General features: G+C 34.2%; 3 protein-coding genes across 9 annotated transcripts; 1 reads left to right on the top strand and 2 right to left on the bottom strand.

Moving 5' to 3' along the window:
* Nucleotides 1-1,331: 1,331 nt before the first annotated feature.
* On the bottom strand, nucleotides 1,332-6,501 carry LOC142545684 (RNA-binding KH domain-containing protein PEPPER-like). Its single transcript, XM_075653022.1, has 8 exons — nucleotides 6,318-6,501; nucleotides 6,060-6,142; nucleotides 5,075-5,508; nucleotides 3,298-3,556; nucleotides 2,695-2,843; nucleotides 2,372-2,623; nucleotides 2,064-2,258; nucleotides 1,332-1,771 (listed from the first exon to the last, which is right to left on the bottom strand). The coding sequence occupies exons 3-8, from the start codon at nucleotides 5,429-5,431 to the stop codon at nucleotides 1,595-1,597; spliced, it is 1,389 nt and encodes a 462-aa protein (XP_075509137.1). The 5' UTR covers nucleotides 5,432-5,508; nucleotides 6,060-6,142; nucleotides 6,318-6,501; the 3' UTR covers nucleotides 1,332-1,594.
* A 7,578-nt stretch (nucleotides 6,502-14,079) lies between these two features.
* On the top strand, nucleotides 14,080-17,633 carry LOC142545683 (oxysterol-binding protein-related protein 4C-like). Its single transcript, XM_075653021.1, has 7 exons — nucleotides 14,080-14,231; nucleotides 15,863-16,021; nucleotides 16,132-16,377; nucleotides 16,455-16,551; nucleotides 16,701-16,992; nucleotides 17,092-17,194; nucleotides 17,291-17,633. Exons 1-7 carry the CDS (start codon nucleotides 14,229-14,231, stop codon nucleotides 17,543-17,545), a joined length of 1,155 nt encoding a protein of 384 aa, XP_075509136.1. The 5' UTR covers nucleotides 14,080-14,228; the 3' UTR covers nucleotides 17,546-17,633.
* Nucleotides 17,634-18,800: 1,167 nt separating this feature from the next.
* LOC142545681 (glycosyltransferase BC10-like) lies at nucleotides 18,801-23,548 on the bottom strand. 7 transcript variants are annotated; one of them, XM_075653015.1, is made up of 12 exons: nucleotides 23,335-23,548; nucleotides 23,068-23,206; nucleotides 21,864-22,556; nucleotides 21,317-21,415; nucleotides 21,132-21,232; nucleotides 20,946-21,017; nucleotides 20,621-20,711; nucleotides 20,409-20,489; nucleotides 19,774-19,833; nucleotides 19,566-19,688; nucleotides 19,213-19,251; nucleotides 18,801-19,131 (listed from the first exon to the last, which is right to left on the bottom strand). In XM_075653015.1, the coding sequence occupies exons 3-12, from the start codon at nucleotides 22,215-22,217 to the stop codon at nucleotides 19,003-19,005; spliced, it is 1,149 nt and encodes a 382-aa protein (XP_075509130.1). In that variant the 5' UTR covers nucleotides 22,218-22,556; nucleotides 23,068-23,206; nucleotides 23,335-23,548; the 3' UTR covers nucleotides 18,801-19,002. The 7 variants fall into 7 exon arrangements, with proteins under 7 accessions (XP_075509130.1, XP_075509132.1, XP_075509128.1 ...); XM_075653017.1 differs by having other exon boundaries at nucleotides 23,154-23,206; XM_075653013.1 differs by lacking the exon at nucleotides 23,068-23,206.
* Nucleotides 23,549-23,976: the final 428 nt, after the last annotated feature.

The raw sequence follows: 23,976 nt of genomic DNA, 5'->3' as shown, positions 1-23,976 counted from the left end.
TATAGAATTTATAAAGCTAGATTAAAATTTTAGAGGACTCTCTTGTGGACGGCTGCTCCAGCCACCCGAGCTAGGTTTCCACAGGCCCAAGAGAATACCAACTTCCTGGAGTGCTATTGCATTATTGGACTGAAATACGATCAAAGAGTTTTAGGATGCGTTTGACTCGTTCTTCGTGTTGATAATATTCAAGTGTTGGGCTACAGAAATGTTATAAAAATCTTAAAATATTATTTGGATCTTGACCCTAGGGCGTTCGCTTCATGATATTTTGGGGAAAAAATAGTGGTCACTTATTATGTCAAGAATAAGTTATTTGATCGGGCAACTATTTTTTAAAAAAATTGTTAGATATGTTGCTAGTATGAATCAAAATTTATTACATCCGAAATTTCTATTATATTTTACATTCAAAGCTAATTACTTTTTACGTTAATAATAGTTTAATGTTAAAAATGTTTAAAAACTCTTCCCCATCTTATTACCCACGCACGTGCGCACATAAATAAACTGAATTCATTTTACCCATTGATCAGAAGATAAAAACTTAGTGAGAGATGATCTCATGGATCGTATTTTGTGATATGAATCTCTTATTTGGATCATTTATGAAAAAATATTGTTTTTTTATGTTAAGAGTATTATTTTTTATTGTGAATATCGGTAGAGTTGACATGTCTCATAGAAAGAAACCTACTCTTGATAGAATAACTGGAGATCAAAATTGATGCTAAAATGAGAGCTTCTTTCAAAGTGTGCTTCACAGGGACACATTATTTGATCAGCTTGTGTAAACCTGACATAGGTCAGACGGCACACTGATATTATATTTGAATGTTTAAATGATGCCTAACGGAGAGCCTTACTCAGTAAACCCAGGATTTGAATTGTAACCCGTTGTACATTGTCTTGCTTACTTGTCATCCCCTAACCTAGGGGTGCAAGCTGCTGGTAAGAATCTCGGTCAAAATTATCTTGATTTGACACGACTAGAATTCGAGTAGCACACTCTTTGCTCAATTTCGGCTTTTAACTATTTATACTCAAATAACTCGAGAGTAGAGTTGATTGAATTATGTTAGTTTTCAAGCTCGATGTCGAGTTCTATTCATTCTACTAATATTTTTGAGCTTTTCGAGCTCGTTTTGAATATGAGCAGGAGTAACGCGATATTCTCAAGTCAAACTCGAGTTTGAAATATAATATTCGATCAAGTTTGAGCTTATAAAATTCAAATCGAGTCGAACTTGAGTAGTATAACTACTAGAGCTCCACTCAACACACTTATTTGCACCCCCACCCTAGCCCAATTTTTGAAGTTGCAAAAAGCATTATATAAAGTAAACCCATATAGCAAACTACAAGTAACAACTATTCTCTTTATCCATGTTCGATCCTGCTTTACATTTTAGTGGTGGCATAGATAGAATATCTGAAAGAACAACTTAACGAACTCACGCTCGGGCTGAGCAAATCATAAAATAAAGCAATCTCAACCTCCAACACAAAGATCCGCAGCAGGAGTATGGTGATTATGCAAAAGACGAGGAAGAGTACGAGCTTTCGCCTAATTGAGACCACTCGAGCTAACACATCACAGCCTGAAGCTACTATAACCACCAGCACCTGATGATCCATAGCTAGAATAAGGTTGCCCATTTAACGATGACGAGTAAGAACTGCTACCTAACTGAGAGTAGGAATGTCGTAAACTGGATTCAAGCTTGCCATAGCTCCCCGGAAGTTGCTCTCTGTGACCACTGGTGAAGTCCTGCATAACATAAGGTAACATTGATATTAATCTCCAATTCAACCTTTATTTTATCTTTAGTTATATTAAGAATGGAGGCCATTTGTATAAACAGTAATTTCCATTTGTTACTGTTTTATTACTTCAACGCAATATTCAAACCAGATTGTTATCAAACATCACTATTCATTAACATCAACTTGGTTTCTGATCACTAATTTGGTCCATGAACTTGAAGGCTGAAGCACCCCTGAGTTTATGATGATGATCAGAGAAATAAAAAAGGCGACAAAAAAACTGAAGAGACACTCACCTGAATAAGTTGCTGGGCTACTTGAACTTGTGAAGAGGTGCCTTTTATCTCCACGGTGATTTCATCAGGCAGTCCCCTACTCTCTTGCACAGTAAGAATGGCACCACTAGTGCGTCTAATGTAATCAATATTTGCTCCCTGAACTCCAATTATATCCTCTGCATAAGCAAGTGGTACTTGCATTGTCTGTGCAACCTGCGACAAGGAATCAACGTGGCATAGTTAGAGGGAGAAATAGTGCAAGAAATAGCGTACCAAGTGCTAAAATTAAATAAACAGAAGTAATATTCACAAGTCCATGTGCAAACCTGAGTGACAATAGGTCCACCAGAATGTCCTATTGCTGAAGAACGATTTCCAAGTCCATGATCTGCTCCATACACTGAAAGTCTGGACGCATTCAAACGGGATTCCAGTTGGCTTTCACGGTCAAGGAAGAGTGAATCCCGCTTTAGAGAAACAGAGTAATCGGAGCCTAGCGTCGTTTGTGGGGTAGAATGCAGTGACGTCTTCTCAGTCCAAGCTTCTACTTGTCGTTCCTGAGTCGCTGGAGCATTATACTGCAAAAGAAGTAACATTCTCACTATAGTCTCATGATCGCAAGAAACCACAAAACCTACCAGGAACTTACACTCTTCTCAAATAAAGGAAGAACTGTGTGATCCACCAAAAACTTTCTCAAATGACCCACCACAGCTTCCAAGCCTTTCAGGACTTTGACAGCTTCTCCTTGTAAATCAACAACCCTTTCTTCGGAACTAGCATAAACAGGCAATTCATCTGCAATCAACAAAAAATATAGAGTACCGTGTCATTCATCGTAAAGTGGAAAATTTTCTGGAGTTGATCATAAGAAAATGATTATAGAGCCAACACAGATATAACTGGGATATAGATTTTCCAGTTGAGATCAAATTATCCTTTCAAGGAAAAAAAATTATTTTATCTTTTTTTATCTGATTGTCCATGACATCAATATCCATAATTGCCAATTAAGGCTGTGTATGTCATGCATGTCTTTAAATCGTTATGCGCTCATAAAATGGAGTGCAAGGAAAGAATATTTCCTATCATAAAGCTTAAGGGACCCGAAGTAATAGTCGTAGAATCAAGACGAGTGCATTGTGGATGCAATCCTTGAGAACAATCAGAGTCCAGAGACTGTTTGGGAAGCTTAATAAGAAAAATCATTAAAGCAACAGGAATAAACGTAAGAAAAACTAAGTCACAATACCACTAGAAAGCACCCGGATGGTAGCACCAGTGCTTTCTTGAATAGACTTGATGACAGAGCCTTGCTTTCCTATTAAACTAATGGCCTGTGTCGATGCCACCAACAAACGAAACGAACAAAATGCAGCACCAGTAGAACCAAGGGCTTTTCCATCACCATCATCCTCAAGTAGTCCGTTGACACGTTTAAAGATTCTTATTATGGCATCCATAGCTGGCGGCACTCCTGCTTCTGGTTCTTCCTTCCCAGATATCAAAACCTGAAAAACATGATACCAAATCTATAGTCAGTTAGGTTGGTAAAATAAACTAAAACCAACAATGATAGAGTGGAGTTGTTTTCAATTATAGAAACTAGAATAATAAGAGGGAAAAGAAACTTCGGAAAAGAACACTAATAACAGACCATCAAACTGGCCAAACAAGCAGAGTGCATTCATTCACCAAATAATTCACAAATCACAACAATAACAGAATTTTATTATAAGGGGCGAAATAAGTAACTGATAGGTCGACATGAAAACTCATTATCAGGTAAAGCTTGAATTAAAGGCAAAAACAAGTAACTAAGATTACCATATTTGCATACTGATACAAAAGAAGCACCAAAAGAAAAGTTTCTTTCTGTTTCTTCATCTGAAGAATTTTTCTTGCTACAGTTTGTTAAATCTACAAAATCACTGTGCTTTTACTACCCGCACAACATGAATAAATATGAGGTTAAAATGAGTAGAGAAATAACAAGCCGTCCTGTATAATCAACTGTCTTAGAAGATAAAACTGGTAAAACATGATAATTTTAAACACATTTGGCGATGCTTCAAACATATAGAAATGTGTAATTCTATCAGCGGGTATTCAGAAAACGTAACACTCGATTTCATTAAATAAAAAATTTAAAATAAACTGTAAAAGACCACTAGACAGGGAATAAAATACTAGGTTAACCAAGAATGAACGGTAATAACCCAGCATGGAAAATATTATTCCAAAAATTTGTTATCTATTTTGATAGGAAAAAATAAGATCTCGCATTTCAAACTGCTCGTGCACATTATAAATGAAAGCACTCGGATGATAATGAGCCATCTATCAATAATAGAGAAATTTATATTTTTGCAGCTATTAATTCCTCGCATTGAACACCTGTTTGCCATGGATATTGTCATGTAAAGAGACCATGAATAATGTCACTTGCATATTTCATCAAACACTTCATTAGTTATACCACTAGAGTAATCCCTTTACAGAACCAAAAGTATCTTCAGAATGTCACAAAGGACATGTTACAGCTTCACTAAACGAAGCTCTTAAGCGGAACTTTACAATTATGTAGGTCAGCTCTTAGCTACTACTAATTATTGTTCATGCCCCCTTCTCCTGAAGTTTGTCATATGTAATTTGCAGAACACGATCAAAATAAGATTGAAAGCAGTGGATAGATTACATTAAATGCACATTGCAGCCTTAAAAGAATTTCAGACTCATAGCACGAAAACAAGGGTCGCAAGGGAACTAAATCTCCCAACTACCAAAAGTAGTGCCAATAATAACGTCCAGATTTCTTTGAAACACTAAAAATCTTATAAAGAAGTGAAATTATCCTCAAATTACTACAAGAATCAGAACAGAAATGAAATGATCCCCATGGATCAGAAAGGCCCCAAATTTACCGATTCACAAAACCAATAGAGATAAAAACCAAATATGCCAAAAAATGACTGCATTCACATTTATTTCAGCGTTCGAGTACAGAGAGGGAGTTTAGAGGACATTACAATGCGATCGGGAGAGGTGGCAGGTCCATCGAGAATACGAATTCTAGCTCGCGTATCCTCAACGAGCTTCTTAATGATATCTCCTTTCCGCCCAATAATACCGCCCACCTTCAGCACTGGCACCACTACCCTAAATACCGAATAACCCGGCCATCCAGGCCACTTCGCCTTCAATTCGGCTAATTCTTTCTCCTTTTCATCCAATCCCGGACCTTCCACGGCATCCGTTGCCTCAGTTGAAGTGTCTTCCTCACCATCAAAGTTTTCGGTTTCTTCTTCGACTGTAAGCTCCTCTATGTTTTCGGCCGCTTCTTCGGTGGCAGCGCCGTTGATTGCTGTCGATTGACTGGAAGCCATTCTGAGACGGTTAGGGTTTTGAAGGTGAACTGGCGGCCGGAAATTGGGTTTTAATATGCAGCGGAAATGGCAGACACCTTTATAGACATGCGATTAGTATATATATTGCTCTTTTAAAAAATTAAGTTCATATATATTAAAATTGCTATTGTTTTCAATGAGTTTCGCATTTTCAAATATATATATATATATAAATGATTTTTATAGGAAAAAAGTACCCTATAAAAAATTTTGATCTATTTTTGAAACTTTATGCTAAAATATTATAATATGTTATGGTGCGTATATTCTTGTGTTGATGAAATTTGATGATATTGTATATATAAATAATATCATGATTACTGAAATATTTGACTTGGATATGAATTATTATTGAGAAAATAATAATATATTTAGTTTGATTGATTAAATTTGAGATAAAACGACAAAATTATATATTTTTTATTTTTAAAATAAATAATAAAAATGAAAATAAAGACATGAAAGATAATATTGTAATTTTGTATTTAATAATTTGATTGAATACGGTAAATAGTTAATAAGTCAAATAATCAATACATAAAATTACAATCACATTCGATGAGATTGGATTGTTATAACCAAACAAAACCTTGGAAGAAAAACCCACCTCCTGATCGATCGTTGCAGAGCGTCTTCTACTTCAAAGAAAAAACCACCTCCACCTAGATCATAAATACGCAACCAGTTCTCCTACATACAATTGTTCAATTTCTTTAGAAGGAAAAACCCGCCCAATTCGTCACTATAATTCAGTTTCTGCTTAAATTTTAAATGACAAATTAACGGATGAAACAATTAATTGAAAAATATAAGCAACCGACATGAATTAAATAAGAAAATATGGTTTTGTTAAAGAGTTTCTCACCTGAACGTCACTTATTACGATAATAGGATCTGCTGGTATTCTGTGATGATTTGTGCAGGTTTTTCTTCGAAAGAATTGAAAAATTGTCTGTAGGAGCCTTTATGCTATGGGTGGGGGTGGCTTTCTCTTTGAAGTGAAAGATAGACCGCCGGAGGTGGGTTTTTCTAATCGGGGTCGAGTTTTCCGGGAGGAGAGAACAACCATGCTTATTTTGTGTGTGTTTTATGTGAGATTAATGCTCAAGTGTTTTACAGCTACAGGGGAACAGAAGAACGGGGTATTTTTGGTATATTGAAAAACATACTAAGAGACCAATTAATAATTATAGAGTACTATTCAACTTTAATAATATAGTAAAAAAGAACATGAGATTCAACAAGATTATCCCCTTGTAATGGCTCGTGTTCGAGTCTTTTCCACCCCTAGAATAATATTTCAAAAAATAAAATAATAAGTTTATTTTTTATAACTTTAAAATGTGAAAATTCAAGTGCACTCTATTACACTACGCGTACATGCATAAACAAATAACAATTAAATAAATGAAATTTTATAACGATAAGATCTGCGGAAAAAAATAATATTTTTTCTGTTTCCTGAAAAAAATCAAGTTCAAAAACAAATTGTATGAACTAAAACTAAAATGTGAAAACAATTTTGGAATTAGTATAAAAGATTCACCAAAGAATAGTTATTATCCGAGCCTTTTGCTTTATTAATGTTCAAATAATAATAACTATCCCCGAACATGAATATCAGATGGAAAAATTACGAAAAGCTCTTATCATTGATTTTGAGTTTGAATATGATATATATTAGTTTTTGGAGAAAAATAAGAAGAATTGGATATTTAAGTGTAAAAAAACCGCTTAGACATTGCTTATCATTTTTTAGAACATTGCTTTTGGCTAAGTATGCCAAATTTTATACGCGATAGATAAAGGAGTGAAAATTAGAATAGTTGAATTTTGTCGGTAGTTCATTTGTTCTCGAAAATAATTCACGTGTAACATAAATTGTGATCATGTAAGTTCAACGCCTTTAATTTAGCAAGTGTTTTCTCCCTGTGTAAGTATAGTACAAATTCACATATTTTTTTGACTCATAGTTGTCTTGGATTTGATCACCCATTCGCTTGAAAGTAGGGATATTTCATTTCTGAAGTCTTTAGATTTTTTATTTTTTTTAAAAAATAATAGATCGGAGAACTTAATGAGGCGAGTAAGAAGCAGTAAGATATAGGAAGGAGAAACAAAGTGGTAAAACGTGAGCAACTTTGAAGATGCAACTTCAATCCAGCTTTCAAGGTTTCTGGTTGAAGAGAGTAGAGAAAATTTCATCCCTCGTTTCTTGCTTTTCGGACATTTACATAAATCAGTTTTTACTCAAGTGTGGATGGCCCTCGTATATTTTTCATCACGAAGAATTCTGGCTCGTTTATTTAATGTTACTTTTGCATGAAATTATCATCAAACTTGACTCAATTTTAACCATCGTACTGTACACTATCTATCATCCATTGATTTAAGTGTCCTTCAAGTGATTATTGCCGGTTTCTATCAATCTATTTATTTATTTTGGATGTTTTTGTTCCCCTGCTACTTTAGCTGCAACCCGCAAATAAGACATTCACCTTGGTTGCTGCTAATGATGTGATGCTAGATTCATCAGTCGCCAAGTATAGTCCTTCAGATTGCCAGCGGCCTGAACCACTGAACAGAAATTTAGTGCAGGGGAAGATTCTTCTCTGTGGATATTCTTTTAATTTTGTTGTTGGCACTGCTTCAATCGAGAGAGTTTCCGAGACAGCAAAGAGTCTTGGAGCAGCTGGATTTGTGCTAGCAGTCGAAAATGCCTCTCCTGGGACCAAATTTGATCCTGTTCCACTTGGACACCCTGGGATCCTCATTACCGATATTAGCAAGTCAATGGTAACTATTACTGTTTTCTCATCTTTTCACTTATTGAATTAGCTAAGCCTTCGGGAAAGCAAAAGCTTTCTCTTCAGCTTGATTTCAATTTTTGAATTGTGAATCGTTATTTTAAATATTCTTGCACCTTCAATAACATTATTGAGTTTGCCCACAAAATTTGTCTTTTTCGCTCTAAATCGACTTTGCTCTTGGTTCTCATTCGTGATACTCATTCTCATTCCTGGACTGATCTTTGACGCAGGTAAGCAACGTACTTCCTCTTCAACCATTTTATCGATCAAAAGAGATCAGGTGGTTGAACTATATATCATGTTCTAGTTAAAATGAGCTTTCATTCGTTGAACGGGAGTCAAAATTCATTTTTACCCAAGTCTTTGATAGTGCTTAGCTATGCTCAACCAAGGGTTGCTGGAGAGTTTGTTTGCTGATAATCGTTTCGTAAAATGTTACGTAAAGAGGCTGTCATCTTTTAAAATTCTGCTCACCTCAGTTTCAAATATAGGATACGAGGACTACCTGGGCTTCTTATGCGCCACACCTGGTATCGACAAGCATGAGATCACCAACTACACTCATACCCCCTGCAACTACACTCTCAACCGTCCATCAATCTCAACTCACCCTCGATCATGATATCCCATCTGGTGGGAACTCAAACGGTTACACGTACTGTTACAAATGTCGCTGGGGAAGAAACATACATGATCACCGCAAGAATGGCTCCAGCAGTAGCCATCGAAACATGGCCTCCAGCAATGACTCTTAGACCTGGTACATCCCGGAAATTCTGTGTCACTCTTTCAGTTCGATCAGTAACAGGAACATACAGCTTTGGCGAGGTTTGGCTCAAAGGGAGCAGAGGGCATAAAGTCAGAATCCCGGTGGTGGCGATGGGATTCTACCGATAGATTTTTGTTTTGGGGCCAATTGATTCGTAAAGTACCAAAAGATTATTATGTAAGTGGGAGAGGTGATTATTGGAATGAGGGGGGGTGGGAGTTCGTGATTTCTTCTCATTTTATAAGTTTTTTTTTCTTAGTTATTATGTAATAAAACTATGGTAGACTGCTTTGTGATTCGATAATATATAATGTAACATGTAGTTTCGGATTGGGGATAAGGTTGGCTCTCGATAGGTTTGAGTTTTGACAGTCTCATCTCTTGGTGCTCTATTTTTCTCTCATAAATAGGTCTCTTGTGAGACGATATCACGAATCTTTATATATTAGACGGATCAATCCTACCGATATTCACATTAAAAGTAATATTTTTTAGCATAAAAAAATAATATTTTTTCATTGATAACTCAAATAAGATATTCGTCTCACAGAATATGACATGTGAGATCTTCTCACACAAGTTTTTGTCTTCTTTCATTTATCAGCATGCCTCTTCGTTGTTGTTATGGTGGTTTAGGATTATCTAATGATTCTCTCTTTGTTATAAGTTAACTGATAACAACATTCAGGCGCCGTTTGATGTGAAGAATGAAACGTTTATATATATATATATTTGTTTTATTTGACGTTTCCCTCGGATTCTATAAAATTATATTATTGGTTTATTATGGTAAATCTAAAAGCTAATAGATTCAGATGCTGATTAATTATTTTTGAGTCTCAAATCTCGATTAATTATTTTAGAGTTATTGTGGAATTTAAATTCGTCTTAACTAAAAGCTATTTCAAATTCTCTTTTCAAATACTTCATCAAATTCAAATGATTGGATTTACAAATCATAATGATATATATTTGTATTGATTCAACATATTTACATATTAAATCATTATTCGTGTCATGTGTCACGAATATGTGTCACAAATGAAAAAGTTTGATTTCAATAAGACAAAAACTTGTGTGAGGCGGTCTCACGGGTCGTATTTTATGAGACAGATCTCTTATTTGAGTTATCCATGAAAAAATATTACTTTTTATGCTTAGAGAATTATTTTTATTGTGAATATAGGTAGGGTTGACCCGTCTCACAGATAAAGATTCGCGAGATCGTCTCACAAAAGACCTACTATTTGAATAATCACTCAAAGCTGGATTGACTAACCTTATTTATTTTCTGAAGACAATTAAATCATTTATAAGCTTTGAGATATTAGGATAGTCTTTGTGGTTTCTTTGGTTAATTATAAATATTTCTTGAATGCTCTTAAAAAATAAATTAATATAATTCTACCTTTTTAAAATAGATATAATATTATTTTAGTAGTTTATAAAAAAATATTACCGCGTATGTTTTTAACAAAGTTTTAAAAATACTTTCAAAAAACTATAAGGTTATTTTAAAATCTTACCAGTTTTTTTAGTAAAGCTACAAATTAAGTCTACTATAAACTCTAAATTAAGACATGATTATATAAAACAGGATAATATTAAAAGAATATTTGCAACTAAATTTTCAGTAATCACTTAAAAACAATTTTGTGATTTGTATTACCTTCTGATTAACTTAAAAATCTCAAAGTTTGTTTTATGGCGATTTTGATCATGGGCAAAAACTTATGTGAGACGGTCTCACATGTCGTATTTTGTGATATGAATCTCTTATTTTGGGTCTTCCATGGAAAAATATTATTTTTTATGTTAAGAGTATTATTTTTTATTGTAAATATATCAGTAGGGTTGACACGTCTCACAGATAAATATTCGTGAGAACGTCTCATAAGAGACATACTCTTGATCATGATATTTTGGTAAATAAATTAAAATCTTTGTACACTCTTACCTGAATAATTTTGAAGAGGGAAATAAATATGTTATCCAATTAAGAGTATTTTTAATATGTTAAAAAAAAACTAATATTACAATAATTTATTTATCAAACATTACTTAAAAAATTCAAAATTTTATTTTTATTTTCAAACACCATCCACTTTTTATTTTTCTCATTTATTCACAATTTATAAATTTAAGATTTTAATCACTTTCTTTATTAATTATATTTTCTGAAATCTCCCTAAATTTTGAAATATTAATTTGTAGTCGGTTTGTTCCCGGATAAAATTATCTTATCCAAATTATATATATCTAATAAATGCCGTCCATTGAGCCAACTCAACTCCACTTTATTACAATTTTTTGCCCATAATTTTTTTTAAAAAAATTGATAAACTAATATAGTTGAACAATGAACCCACTCAAAAAATTACAAAATAAATTAGAGCGACCAATATTTTATAATAAAGACTGAAATATAATTTGATTTATCCAATAAACAATGTTAGATTAATATCACTATATCAGTGCAAGAAATATGCAAGAAGACTTAAAGCTGACAGTTCTATTTACTGTAACATAACTGCAGTTAGCTTTTCGACAATAAAGTACGAATAAATCATTAATCGCGAATTTAAAATTTTGATTTAGATCTTAAACTTTATTTACAAAATTTATATAATTTGTGTGATTTGAATCACAAGAGTATTGTTTGACAAGTCAATTTTATGAGATTGATTTTTTATCTGACTCGACATATAAAAATGTATTAATTTTTATGTTAAAAATAGTATATTTGATTCAAAATATAGATCGAGTTACGTGCATCGAACGAAATTGAAGATAGTAGATTTTATTATATTTGAAAAACGACGGAGACAAAAGGGACAGGGAATGGAGAAGAGGTCTAATGGATGGACTAGTTGAAACATAAGAAAATTTAATGCAATCCAACATTTTGTAAAACTTGCATTTAAAAATATGGTTGAGAAGTTGAGTTCGGTTGATGCAATCTAAATTGATGATGTTTTTATCAACTCCGATGTCATCGAGTCATATATGACATGTATGTTGAGTGATTGATCATGATTGTTCATTCGTAGATCATGATTGAATGATTGATTGTTATTCATCAACTCAATATATGATATGTGTGTTGAATGATGAATCATAGCTATTAATTTGTACATTATGATTGAATAATTGATTATTATTCATCAACTCAACATAAATATCATGTGTTGAGTGAATCAGAACATTAACATGTGAGTAACATGAACAAAGCCGACAAGTTGTATATATTATTATTTATTCCTTTTTTTCTTGAAATATTTAAAATTACGGTTTTTTCTCTCATTAATTTATATATATATATATATATATATATGTGGGTACATATACATTAGGTATGGGTCGTCCAATAAGGGGTCGTAAGGGAAGCAATGCTTTTCTCATCCATAAAACAACGTTGTGGAACATCTACCTTTCTTGTCAAAATATAGGATAAAATGTTTTTTTAATGATAATTGATTACTAAAAAGTTAGATTAAACTTATTAGATTAACATGTACAGAATTGTGACATATAAAAAATACTTTTTTTTGGCAAAAAAATAAAAATTCGTAGGAAATAAAATTGATTTTTAGAAAATAATTATTAAAAAAATTAATTTGAAAATTGACAGTCGGTCATTTTAATCATGCAATTTAAATATACTATACTATATCTCCATTTATAATTCTTGTATATGTGTTGTTAAACATATGACTAAAATAAATAAATAAATAAAAAAACTAGCATTAAATTTACAAGTATGGGCCCAAAATCCAATCAACCACTAACGTGTGCCTGTGAATTGAACCATAAACAAAATAATAATAATAATAATAATAATAATAATACAAAAGAAATGACAATATATTTTACTCATTTAAATAACGAAATGCACTTAATTTGACTATCGAATTAACTTGTAAATCAGGAGCAAATTCCTCATTCAAGATAAGATTAGATAACTTAATATATTGAAAATATAAGATGTAAATTATTTGAAATTTTTAGAAAAAATTATTTATAAATAAAAATTAACCTAACACACACACAAACACACACGAGGCAGAATTAGATAATACCACACTTGAGATAGAAATGTCGACAGATTATTATTAGTGTCTAAATTAAATGTCACATATTTTATATTTATATTTATAATATTTAACAGAATAAATAGGTATATGATTTAAACTTTATTATAAAATTAAAATTTAGCTATTTAAATATTTCCTTCCAAATTAAAAATTAAAACTTAATAATAATAATAATAACAATAACACAAATATGGACCTGAGCTAATCACGTAGAGTGTTTTCAATATGAAACTCGTACGGAGGCAGTCATTATATGTAGCTTCTTTAATTAAGCTAGGTGTCGACTTATTCTTCAATTGGGGTCCTGCCCATTTTTTTTTCTAATTAACAAGTCAATTTGAGTTTTGATGAGGAGATGTAACTTAGATCCCAATTAACAGCAAAATACACAAGTTTTTTTTATATATATATTTTTCGCTTACCACAATAAATATTTTGATGGTATCCTAATTGCTAAACCTTCTCGATCGACAACTAAATTTTCAACCATTGTATTTTCTTGAAATTGGAAGAATGAATGTATTTTGGCTGAATATGGTTCTAAATGTGATCGAGGGTCTTGATCAATGTAATTGAATGAACTGATAGGAGCCCTCAACCAAAAGGCATCTACAATTGAAAGAGTTGGGGATTTTTTCTTGATCGAAAGAAACCCGTAGCTGTTGATTTCTAGGCTATAGTTGATAATTCTGACTTTTTCAACCCTCAAATTTAATTATTTAAATTTTTTTTTTTTGGAGAGAAAAAAAATTCAATTTGAAAGTATAGAAACAATAAACACAAATATATGAATTTGGTCCTTTTTTTCCCCAAAAACATGAAAAAAAAAACATTTATTCAAAAAAAAAGAAAATAGAATATGATTGTCCCAAAAGGTTCCATGCAGTGTAACTTCAAATGGAAGACGTTTTTTCCACTAAAATAAATAGGAAACAACTTTAACAAAGCCTTTTAATTCCTTGATCATTTCCTACAAAGCCTTTTAGTTCCTTGATCATTTTATTATATATACACAACGCAATAACGCGTAAATCCTCGTCTCATTTTCTCTCCCCCTTTCTTCCTCGTTCAACTCCAAGTTTTCCCTAGTCTCCTCTCCTCCAATGGTAACCTTCCATCTCTCTATTTCTTTCTAATTGGCGCACACACACACACACACACACACACACACTAGCTTCTTGCTCAATATGTGAATTGAATAGTATAAAATACTCATTAAATACAGTTTCTAGATTCTCAAAACTTAATTGTTTATTTGGTTTTCCGGCGTACGTCAGATTACGCCGGGAAACAATCGGTGTGGAGAGAAATATTTGACGTACATAACCTTAACTATCTTCTTGAAATGTCCGTCCACTCCTTGCATTTTCATGAGTTTTTGCGTAAAATCGAAGTAGGCTTACTTAATTTACATATTTCAGCATAAATAAATATATATTTTTGTATGTATTTAATTTAATTGTGGATTTTGTCGTCAAAAGTGATTAGTCATGCATGTAAATTTATCAACTGCATTTAATTATTCTATTGAATTGTTAGACGACTATAGTTTTGCCGTCTTCACTCTTCGTTGCTTCCGAGTCTTGGTTTCTACAATTGGGTGCTGACTTTCGCCGGCCGCATTATCAAACGGTATCTATGAGATACGTTCCCATGTATCTATCTGTACATACATACATACATATATATATCCACCTCTTAAAATTTGAAAATATGTCTCCACCTAAGGATGGCAATGGGGCGGCCCATACCTGTTAATGAGATCATAGCTATGTGAGCACTACCATCACTTCATTTCAACGGGTAAGATCTTGCTATACATACAATTTCAAAAAAAAAAAGAGGGTCCTATATATGCATGGACAAATCCTGGCCGTCCATCCTATCATGGGACAATGCCCACATGAATAGGATGAAATAAACCGCCCATACCCATCTCCATCCCTGTTTTTTCGGGTTCGGGGTCAGAATCGCAGAGATCAACTTTTTATCCCGTCTCAAACCAAAATTTATTATTATCTATTATTATTAGTGATAATATTAATAATATTAATATTTTAAAAAATAATATTATTATTATTTTATTATCGGTATTACTTTCGGAGCGGGTTCATGAATGATGATAGTAATCTTATATCCACTCCGAACTATTTCAGGAATTTTTAAAAATCCTCGAACCCTAACCCAAACTCGAAAAAATCGAATATCTCCACCCTCGTTTCGGATTTTTTTTCACGAAACTCCAAATTCTTGAGAAAAATTGTTCTCTATCTCCACCGTAGTACGTACGTCACTTAAAAACGTCAACTGTAATAATAACAAAATTATTAAATTTTGTTATTCAAGTATATTATTACCAACGTCCTTGCTAGCCCATTGTAACGATTGTTTCAAAAAATTAAAAAGGGCTGTCACCTAATTTTTCCATAAAGTAGAAGCCAATAATAGCACACTTTTAATAAAAACATATATATTTTTGAAACCTAACTTTAACTAATTTTAATTTTTTCCCTTTGGTTTTTTTGTGCTGTGACGCAATTTAGATCCCCATAAAGAAGAGAATTTTATAAAGCGTGATCAGGTTAGGTGAAGTATTGTTCCAACTCTAGTCACATCTAAAGATGTTATGTGATTGGATTTATTTTTTTCCGAGTCAAATTTTAGTCTTAGATTTACATCTTTAGTTGCAATTACTTCACACGCTTTACATAATTTTCCACTAATTCTGAAAGTTCAGGTGACAGAAGGCGAGTTTGGGTCAAAACCGTTACTAACTGCACCATTGTCACTGGAGGGGGAGGAATCAAACTCCAGTTACAGAGCTCCGAACATTCTCCAACGCATTCTAAGCCTTTTGAACACTGTACGGCCAGGATCCGATCTCACCCGCCTTCAGGCAAGTAATTCAAATCTAAATACACGGGTTTTAATTTTCATGTATAAATATTACAAGAGTTGCAAATAATAAATACATAGAAAGTAATATTAATCAACACAAAAATCCAGCTTCCACCCATATTCAACATTCCAAAGTCACAGCTACAATGCTACGGTGAATCAGTGTACTGCATTAGCTCTGACATGTTAAGCAAGTGCAACAATGAGAAAAGCCCCCTCAACCGGTTCATATCCGTCGTCGCTTGGAGCATATCCACCCTACGCCCCTTGGCGTTCGGCGTGGCTCCCTACAATCCCATTCTCGGAGAAACTCACCATGTCTCCAGGGGCTCGTTGAACGTGTTTCTCGAACAGGTACTTTCCAGACAAATTAATGACTTGTGCATGTGCAACTTCTGAACAGTGAAAATTTCAAATTAAAATTCCAATAGGTATCTCATCATCCACCGGTGGCTGCGCTTCATGCAACGGATGAAACAGAAAACATCGAACTGCTATGGTGTCATTCTCCTGTTGCCAAGTTTAACGGTATATTACCCACTTAAATTTCACGTCGTGAGAAGCGAATTTTCTATCAAGAATTACATACACGTTGCCGCTTTATTCCTTAATCAGAAGTACCTAGACTTTTCCCTTGTTGAATTAATGATCATGTCTGTTAAAACTTCGAGTATCAGGCAGTCGTATTGAAACCGAAGTGCATGGGAAGCGAGTGTTGAAGCTCATAGATAAGAAAGAAACTTACACGATGAACTCTCCCAAACTCGTGATAAAGTTTTTACCTCTGCCTGGCGTGGACTGGTTGGGGAATGTTAAAATCCAATGCCAAGAAAATGGCTTTGAAGCTGAATTATGTTATCGTGGCGTCACGTTTCTGCCTCGAGCATCCATGCATAGGTCGATCAGAGGGAAGATCTTCAGTTCATCTTCCTTGGAGACTATTTATGAAATCAGTGGCCATTGGGATAGGTAAAATGAAATTTAGACAGAAATTTGATTTTCTTGATGACCAGATGTACTATTGCACACTTATTCTTCTTCGGTTTGTTCTTTGTGTAATACATGCAGCATTGTTAGCATTAAGGACGTTTCGAACAGAAAAACCACGGTTATATATAATGCAAGTGAGGCAATTTCCAGGCTGCAGACTCCCATTGTCAAAGATGCAAAGGTATGAAAATTTCACATGAAACTTAATTAAATATTTGTTCGAGCACTATGTTATCACATCGTTTTTCACATATGCCTTTAACCATACGGTATCTAGGCCGTTTTGCCAACTGAATCGACTGCGGTGTGGGCAGAAGTGGGCCGAAATATCATTCAAAAGAACTGGGAGAAAGCGATGGAAGCAAAGACAGACATCGAAGAGAGGCAACGAGAGCTTGCCAAGGAAAGACAATCCGCACACGAAGATTGGGTCCCTAAGCATTTCACGGTATCTTACAGTAAAGAAAACGGGTGGGATTGTTTACCAAAACAAAAATTTGTTACCCCAGCGCCTATTATTTGTACTCCCTAATCAAACATTTCTGTCCAAGGAAGGCTGTACTTCAACATTAATCCGATCTTTTCCTGCAATTTATCGATATTATTGTCTATTCCAAGAAGCCCCCGCTTATATACATCCAAGTACAAATCCAATGTTATGCACTAAAATAATCCACAAGCCTGAGTTCTTTATATAGAATGTTATTTTGACTGATATATGAGAAATAAAATAAACATGTGATGGGTAGTGACGAATTTGATAAAAACGTGGGACAGTTTTTACTTCCTAAGTTCCGATTAATTATTAAAACATCGCAACCACGAAACGCTTCCATTTATTACAAGTTAATTTTACTGTCATCCTTTTCGCATCCATAGTTCTTGAGTGCAGTTTCATTAGGAGAGAGGCCGCAGATAAATTTTTTCAACGCCGCCTGATCCTCCCTGAACTTGGGCAATTTTTTGAGCGCTTTTATGTATTAAGGCGGGAATTTTCCGGTGACCCTGAAAGTGATGGCGATGGAGCGCAAGAGATCCCTGCAAATCATGCGCCTCATCATAAACTCAGGCCCCCTGGAAGTATTGAAGAGTGACTCCATGCAGTTGTCGACGGAGCCTGGATTGTCAGGCGCTGCCTCTGTGATGGAGAAAAGGGTCGCGACATAATACATGAGGATGATCTTGGCCATGGATTTTGGAAGTCCGTTGTGGGATGTTGCTGCCATGGCTTGATCTTGATGGGATTTACAGTTTAATTATATTACTTGTGTTTGGTCGTATGTATTGTGAAGGAAGTTACGAGGATGTAATAGGGTTTGTTAAGGATTTTATAACTGAAAAATTGAACTTAATGCATGCACATTTTATTCATCGGATCACATTTTTTAAACAACGGTCAAACAAAGAAGAAATAATCCGACTCATATAAATTGAGTAAAAATATAATTAAACAATTTAATCAATGTGTCGAACGTTATATTCTTCAGTTCATTCAAAAGAATATTTATTGACAAAAAAAAAAAGAATATTTATTATAAAAAAACACAACACAAACTACGAGATAACCTCAAAAATCAAAATGTACCAAGTAATTTGAAGCATTCAAATTTTTAGAAGGGAGGTTAGTTTACTCGCAGCAACCAGAATGAAGTTTCAGGTGTTCCAAAAATACTCCTTTACCAAAAAACAAAAAGAAACCAAAATTCAATCAGCCTTTTTACAAGGGTGGGCCAGCCGGGTACATTTGTCGCGTCGTAATCAAACTTTCTACAAAGTTACCCATCGCCCGGATGCTGTATGCCTCCATGTTTTAGAGTTGCCCGATGCAAGGTTATGCATGAAATCACCCCCCACAGACACAATGCTGGCCATTTATCAGCGTCAGCTTCGTTTTGAGTCCCGTATTCACTCTATCATTTGCCCGAAAAGAATTCATCTTTGCTTCATATCAGACGCTACATGAGAGTTCAGCCTCTTGACTCGACCAATTCAAATAGATGTATATCTGGGAAAAAGTTCTAGTAATTTTTCCAGAGTTTCGGGTAAAAATTTCCTTGCGAACAAAAAACAGGATCGTTGTCTTCCATTCCACATGCAAGGTCGAATCTGAATCTCTCTCTGCGGTGCAGGATAACAAAATTTCATCTGCATGCTTAATCAATACAACTTTAACTTACTATGTAAAAGAAAGGTACTGACCTTTGTGTCACTAGTAACATGAACGCTGTCAACAATCGACTGAAAAAATAGTTGGGAAGTGTCAGTTTCATATTCATTAGCTAACTTACAGATTTAATTAGATACGAATAAACAATTCTGCTATACAAAAATCTGATTTTGAAAGTTATCCAAGTAATACCCAGGCAAGAAAGATTATCAATGTCAGAAATTTCTCTCCATTTTTCAGTGATTCTGCTCCTTCAAAATTGAAAAACATGTGCAAAATCAATGATACACACATTAGGACCGAACAGCCATTCAAAAGTTTGTAACATTGGAAGAAAAATGAAGCTATAGACAAAACGGATGAAAATTAAAAAGAGCAGCCATACAGTTAGATTTCTTATCAGCTCGTATGTGACATCCTTAGATAGGTATGATTTCGGATGCCACTTCATTTCTGACCAATCAACATGTGTTACGGACCAATTTGCGATTCCAGATGGATCAACCATCTGAAAGAAAACAATCAAATTTATTAAAGGGGGAGCGCTGTGGGCATCTTAATCTTAGATAAGTGGAAGGTCTATCAGTTCTCACGTGCAAAAAAGTAGGCAAATAGTGTTCATCAGAATAGCAGTTGCGACCATCCATTCCTGGCTGTTGAATAAACGAGAAAAATATGGCAGTAGAGGTTTAGTGAAATGCGACAGTATGCTAAATGTTGATAGAATTTCTCAAAATACGGAAGAGTTTGCTCTAAACAAGATCCAGGTGATGTCCAGGGGTTGAACTAACACAATAAAATTGAGCTCAAAAGTTTCTATAGCAATTGAAAAATATCACCCAACAAAAGCTTAGGCAACCTGCATTTATCCTTAGAGTAGCACTAGAAAACAACAAGATATCTACAAACAAATATTACAAATATATCTCCTTTGCAAGAACAACGAAGAGTAAGCAACGCAACAATACATTAAATCCAAAAATATTCGGGGATAAGAAAACAACAGATGGAAACCCATGAGGACTTTTCATTTTTGGGAACCATAGAATCTGCCAGTTAGTGTAAACACCTTCCTCAACCAATCAATAAATGTCATGTTTGACGTCTGAAATCTGAATAAAATCGTTAATAGTAAAAGATCAGAGTATAAACCAACAAAGTTAAAAATAAAAAACCTTGAACTATGGTGAAACAAAGGAAAGTTGAAATTTAAATTAAATATAATCACCCTGCAATAATCCCTGAATTTTGTATAGTAAAGACTGTCAGCCATGATTATAAGAGCATGCTTCCGCTTCATTGTGAACCACTGCATTGTGTAGCACCGAAAGCATATTACTACAATAATTTTTTTTAAAAATAAAATAAATTCGAGTAGGCTGTAACTAGCTAGATTAATCTTAATACAAACATACAAACTGTTTAAATAACAAAAAACACCTGTGCACCCTTTCGAAAGTATTTCTTCTTAACTTCAGGTAACATTTGTTCCGAATACCGACCACTTCCATGTGGACCAGGATCCTCAAAGCTGCAGAAAACAAGATCAATACCAGACATTAAAATCTATTTACAAAAGGCAATTACTTTGAATAATATGCTTATTATGCTTATAATTTTGTGAAGCTTATACTTGGTAATCTATCAATCCATACAAAGCTCAACTGTTGACTATTTCCTGAAATAAACCTACACAATCAGGAACTACTATCTGCATCAGAGAAGCTTTCCACAAAAGGGAGAGAATAAAGCACAGGAGACTTACCAATCCACGAAGCTAGTATTTGTGTACATGAGATAATTGTACACATAATAAAAATCACGAAGCGGTATGCAGCTGCAGTCCGGGAAATTATTTAGTTAGTACTTTGACTACTTGTATAATTATATTATACGAGTTACCAAAGTAAAGGAAAAATTAAGAACATAAAGGGAATTATAATGACACGACCTGTCGGAAAGTAGAACGAATTGTTGGTTGTCTGGATCTTTAAGAGCATTAGCTAAAAGCCTCCTTTCTGCATCAACCATTGAAATTTTGCCCCACATTACCTGCAGTAATATAAAAATGGATAGATTAATCATGGTCTGTTGCAGTAAAAAAATTCATTGGAGCAACCAAAGAGTTTTACAAACCTTATCGCTACGAATTTCGCGGTTCATAAAATAACGACTAAAATGCACAGGTTTATCCTTGGATGCGTGCACGTATACAGAGAATCTACCTTCATGGCCCTAACAAATGAAGCAAAATTTAAGGGGAAAACAGAAATCTTTCATATACCAAAAATTATACCATTCAAATGCATGCAGAAAATCACAAATGATTTTAATAAAATAAATATGAAAATATTATCTCATTTTCACCAACACTATTACCCAAATGGTTGCTTATGTACCATCTATTTTCATTAGGAATGTTGTGCTTTAGTTTCCAGGATGAAGTGCAACTTTTGGACTACCATGGGGCTTCCTCAACATTTTAAAAGACTTTGACCAGTGACATGACATATAACAATCTACCTCCCGTTCATCTTTCAGACTTAACCTATTAAAGTGACTCTCTTTGGTATCCGACCAATCTTATTTCTCCCAATAAGTTTGAGCAAAGTTTGATACAAGTAGTTGGTGTCAGACATATGGTTTTGAAATTCATCTTTCAACATTAATAAACTTGTATTACCTGGAAAAATTTGTCCCACAGCTTCTCAAAAGGTAAAGCGCCTGGTGTCAAAAACAAGAAGGCAATTTTGGGATTAGCTGACATTTTAGAGGCCATATTCAGAATATCTCTAATGACAACTTGAGAAGCAATTTCATCATCAGTGAGTTCTCTAGTAGGCGCAGGTGGAAACCAACTTTGTAGTGCCTTGCAACTCTGAGATGAGAATATAAAACACGCTGAAGAACTCTGGGATGGATACACATAAGCGCAAACTAAGAACAAGCTGACTAAAGAAATCAAAATGATTATCCATGTTGGCTTCTTTAAGTGACCACGCTGGCGAGGTGCATACAATATCTGTAGGTCTTTCATTACTCCCAAATGACACGCAGCCACGCAGCCGATTTCCTCTAGCAAGGCTGCATCACAACTTGGTTCTTACAAATGATTTGATCTCTTCTCAATTATTTGCCTCAAAGTCCAAAATGCATCTCTGTATCAGGAATCTCTCTCTAATGCGAAACCCGAATGAAAGGATCTACCATGTTTCTAGCCTACAAAGCAGACAGGTGTGCGTTGACTCTTTCCAGATGTAAAGTTTAAAATGCACCTTGGATTCCTAAACTTTCTCCCTTACATAAACCCCAAACGACAGGATCTAGCTTGCATTTGAGCCTGCAGAGCAAACAGGTGTGCGGAGACTCTCACCGGCTGCAAGAAGATCAAATAGTTCACTTAATAGACATATTTGAAAAACACCTAACACTGAGAATTGGTTACAAAAATAATAACAAAAATATGACATGATATCGGACAAGAGAAATGAAGTACGAGAAGCAGGTTAAGTCAGCTACAGCATTAAAAATGAACATCTGTTCAAATATATATTTACTCAATTGCAAAATCCCATCGCCTCGAAAATTCACTCAAAAAAACGAGAGCCCAATTTTCATATTAACAATGTAGCAATAACTGAAACTTGCTAATTTATAGATGAAACCAAGGCTGGCTTCTCAAATCGAGAAAATATTATAGCAATAAAGGGAGAAATCCGACAGTGTTCTTGTTTTACATGAATCCTCGAGCTTTGAATCCACTGCAAAGAATTTAGCTTTAAGAACACGACGAAAAGGGGTCGCCAGGAAAAAAAAATGAATTACATTGTAGCGATATAATAATACAAAAAACAGAAAGTAAGGGAAAAAAAATATTGTTGGCCTACTCAAATTTTACAAACCGACCGCCGTTTAAGCAACAAGACCACAACCGAATAAAGGTTCAATACTTCGGAGGGAAAAACTACAAGACCGATTCTCATGAAGCAGGCCAACATCTTCAATCCTCTTCACAATTTCAATCCTCTGACGCATTCACCAAACATAAAATCATATCGTCAAAATACAGCAAAGCCACACAAATAAAAAGAAAACAACAATGAATCCAATGCGGGAGAACACATAATGCACGCATTTCTTCGGAAATCTATTACCTAAGTGGACCGAACAGTACGACGTCGAGAGAGGAATCAACGATTAGAATCTTAGAAAAGAAGCTACGTATATATACAACAATTATAGTTATAGCATGCGTGTCCGAGATCTAGGGCGCATCCAATAATAACAGAGCGTGTATGGCGTCGAACAACATTTCTTCGTTCGAAAATCTCCAAAAATAAGAAATAAAAACATTTATAACGGTGTTAGAATTTAATAATTTATGAGTTTCTGCCACTCCCAACACTTTCGTACCAAGCGACTTACGTAATAAATATTAATAATGACTACTCCAACGACGCAACAATTCGTTTTATTTATATTTAAACAAGTATCAAAATATAATTATAAAAAATAGTGATGAACTATACTGTAACCTACTATAACTTAAATCTCATAAAACAATGACTCTATCCGCTAAATTACATATAAACTAAATCTCATGAAACAATGACTCTATCTTGGTCTAGTCCTCCTCTCGTTAGGTTTTATCTTGTATCTTTGTTTTGATGTTATATACAGGTAGGGGTCTGCCTAACCCCCTGCTTCCGGCGGTGTTTCCTTTAAATATATATATAACTTACATAAAAATTTTAACATTTTATTAATATATATAATTATTAAAACAGACCATGATA

This window comes from Primulina tabacum, chromosome 5, assembly GCF_025594145.1.
Source record: "Primulina tabacum isolate GXHZ01 chromosome 5, ASM2559414v2, whole genome shotgun sequence".
Classification (NCBI taxonomy): Eukaryota; Viridiplantae; Streptophyta; class Magnoliopsida; order Lamiales; family Gesneriaceae; genus Primulina; species Primulina tabacum.
This window is presented reverse-complemented; position numbering and strand designations above follow the sequence as displayed.

Coding starts and splice junctions, on each gene's coding strand:
- LOC142545684 (XM_075653022.1), bottom strand. CDS start 5,431: ATGGCTTCCAGTCAATCGACAGCAATCAACGGCGCTGCCACCGAAGAA. Junction 2,624..2,694: donor TTCCTTTATTTGAGAAGAGT/GTAAGTTCCTGG, acceptor CTTCTTTTGCAG/TATAATGCTCCAGCGACTCA. Junction 1,772..2,063: donor TAGCCCAGCAACTTATTCAG/GTGAGTGTCTCT, acceptor TATGTTATGCAG/GACTTCACCAGTGGTCACAG.
- LOC142545683 (XM_075653021.1), top strand. Junction 16,552..16,700: donor TCCTGTTGCCAAGTTTAACG/GTATATTACCCA, acceptor TTCGAGTATCAG/GCAGTCGTATTGAAACCGAA. Junction 17,195..17,290: donor CCATTGTCAAAGATGCAAAG/GTATGAAAATTT, acceptor TACGGTATCTAG/GCCGTTTTGCCAACTGAATC.
- LOC142545681 (XM_075653015.1), bottom strand. CDS start 22,217: ATGAAAGACCTACAGATATTGTATGCACCTCGCCAGCGTGGTCACTTA. Junction 20,490..20,620: donor ACTTTCGAAAGGGTGCACAG/GTGTTTTTTGTT, acceptor TACACAATGCAG/TGGTTCACAATGAAGCGGAA. Junction 19,132..19,212: donor ATGTTACTAGTGACACAAAG/GTCAGTACCTTT, acceptor CCTGCACCGCAG/AGAGAGATTCAGATTCGACC.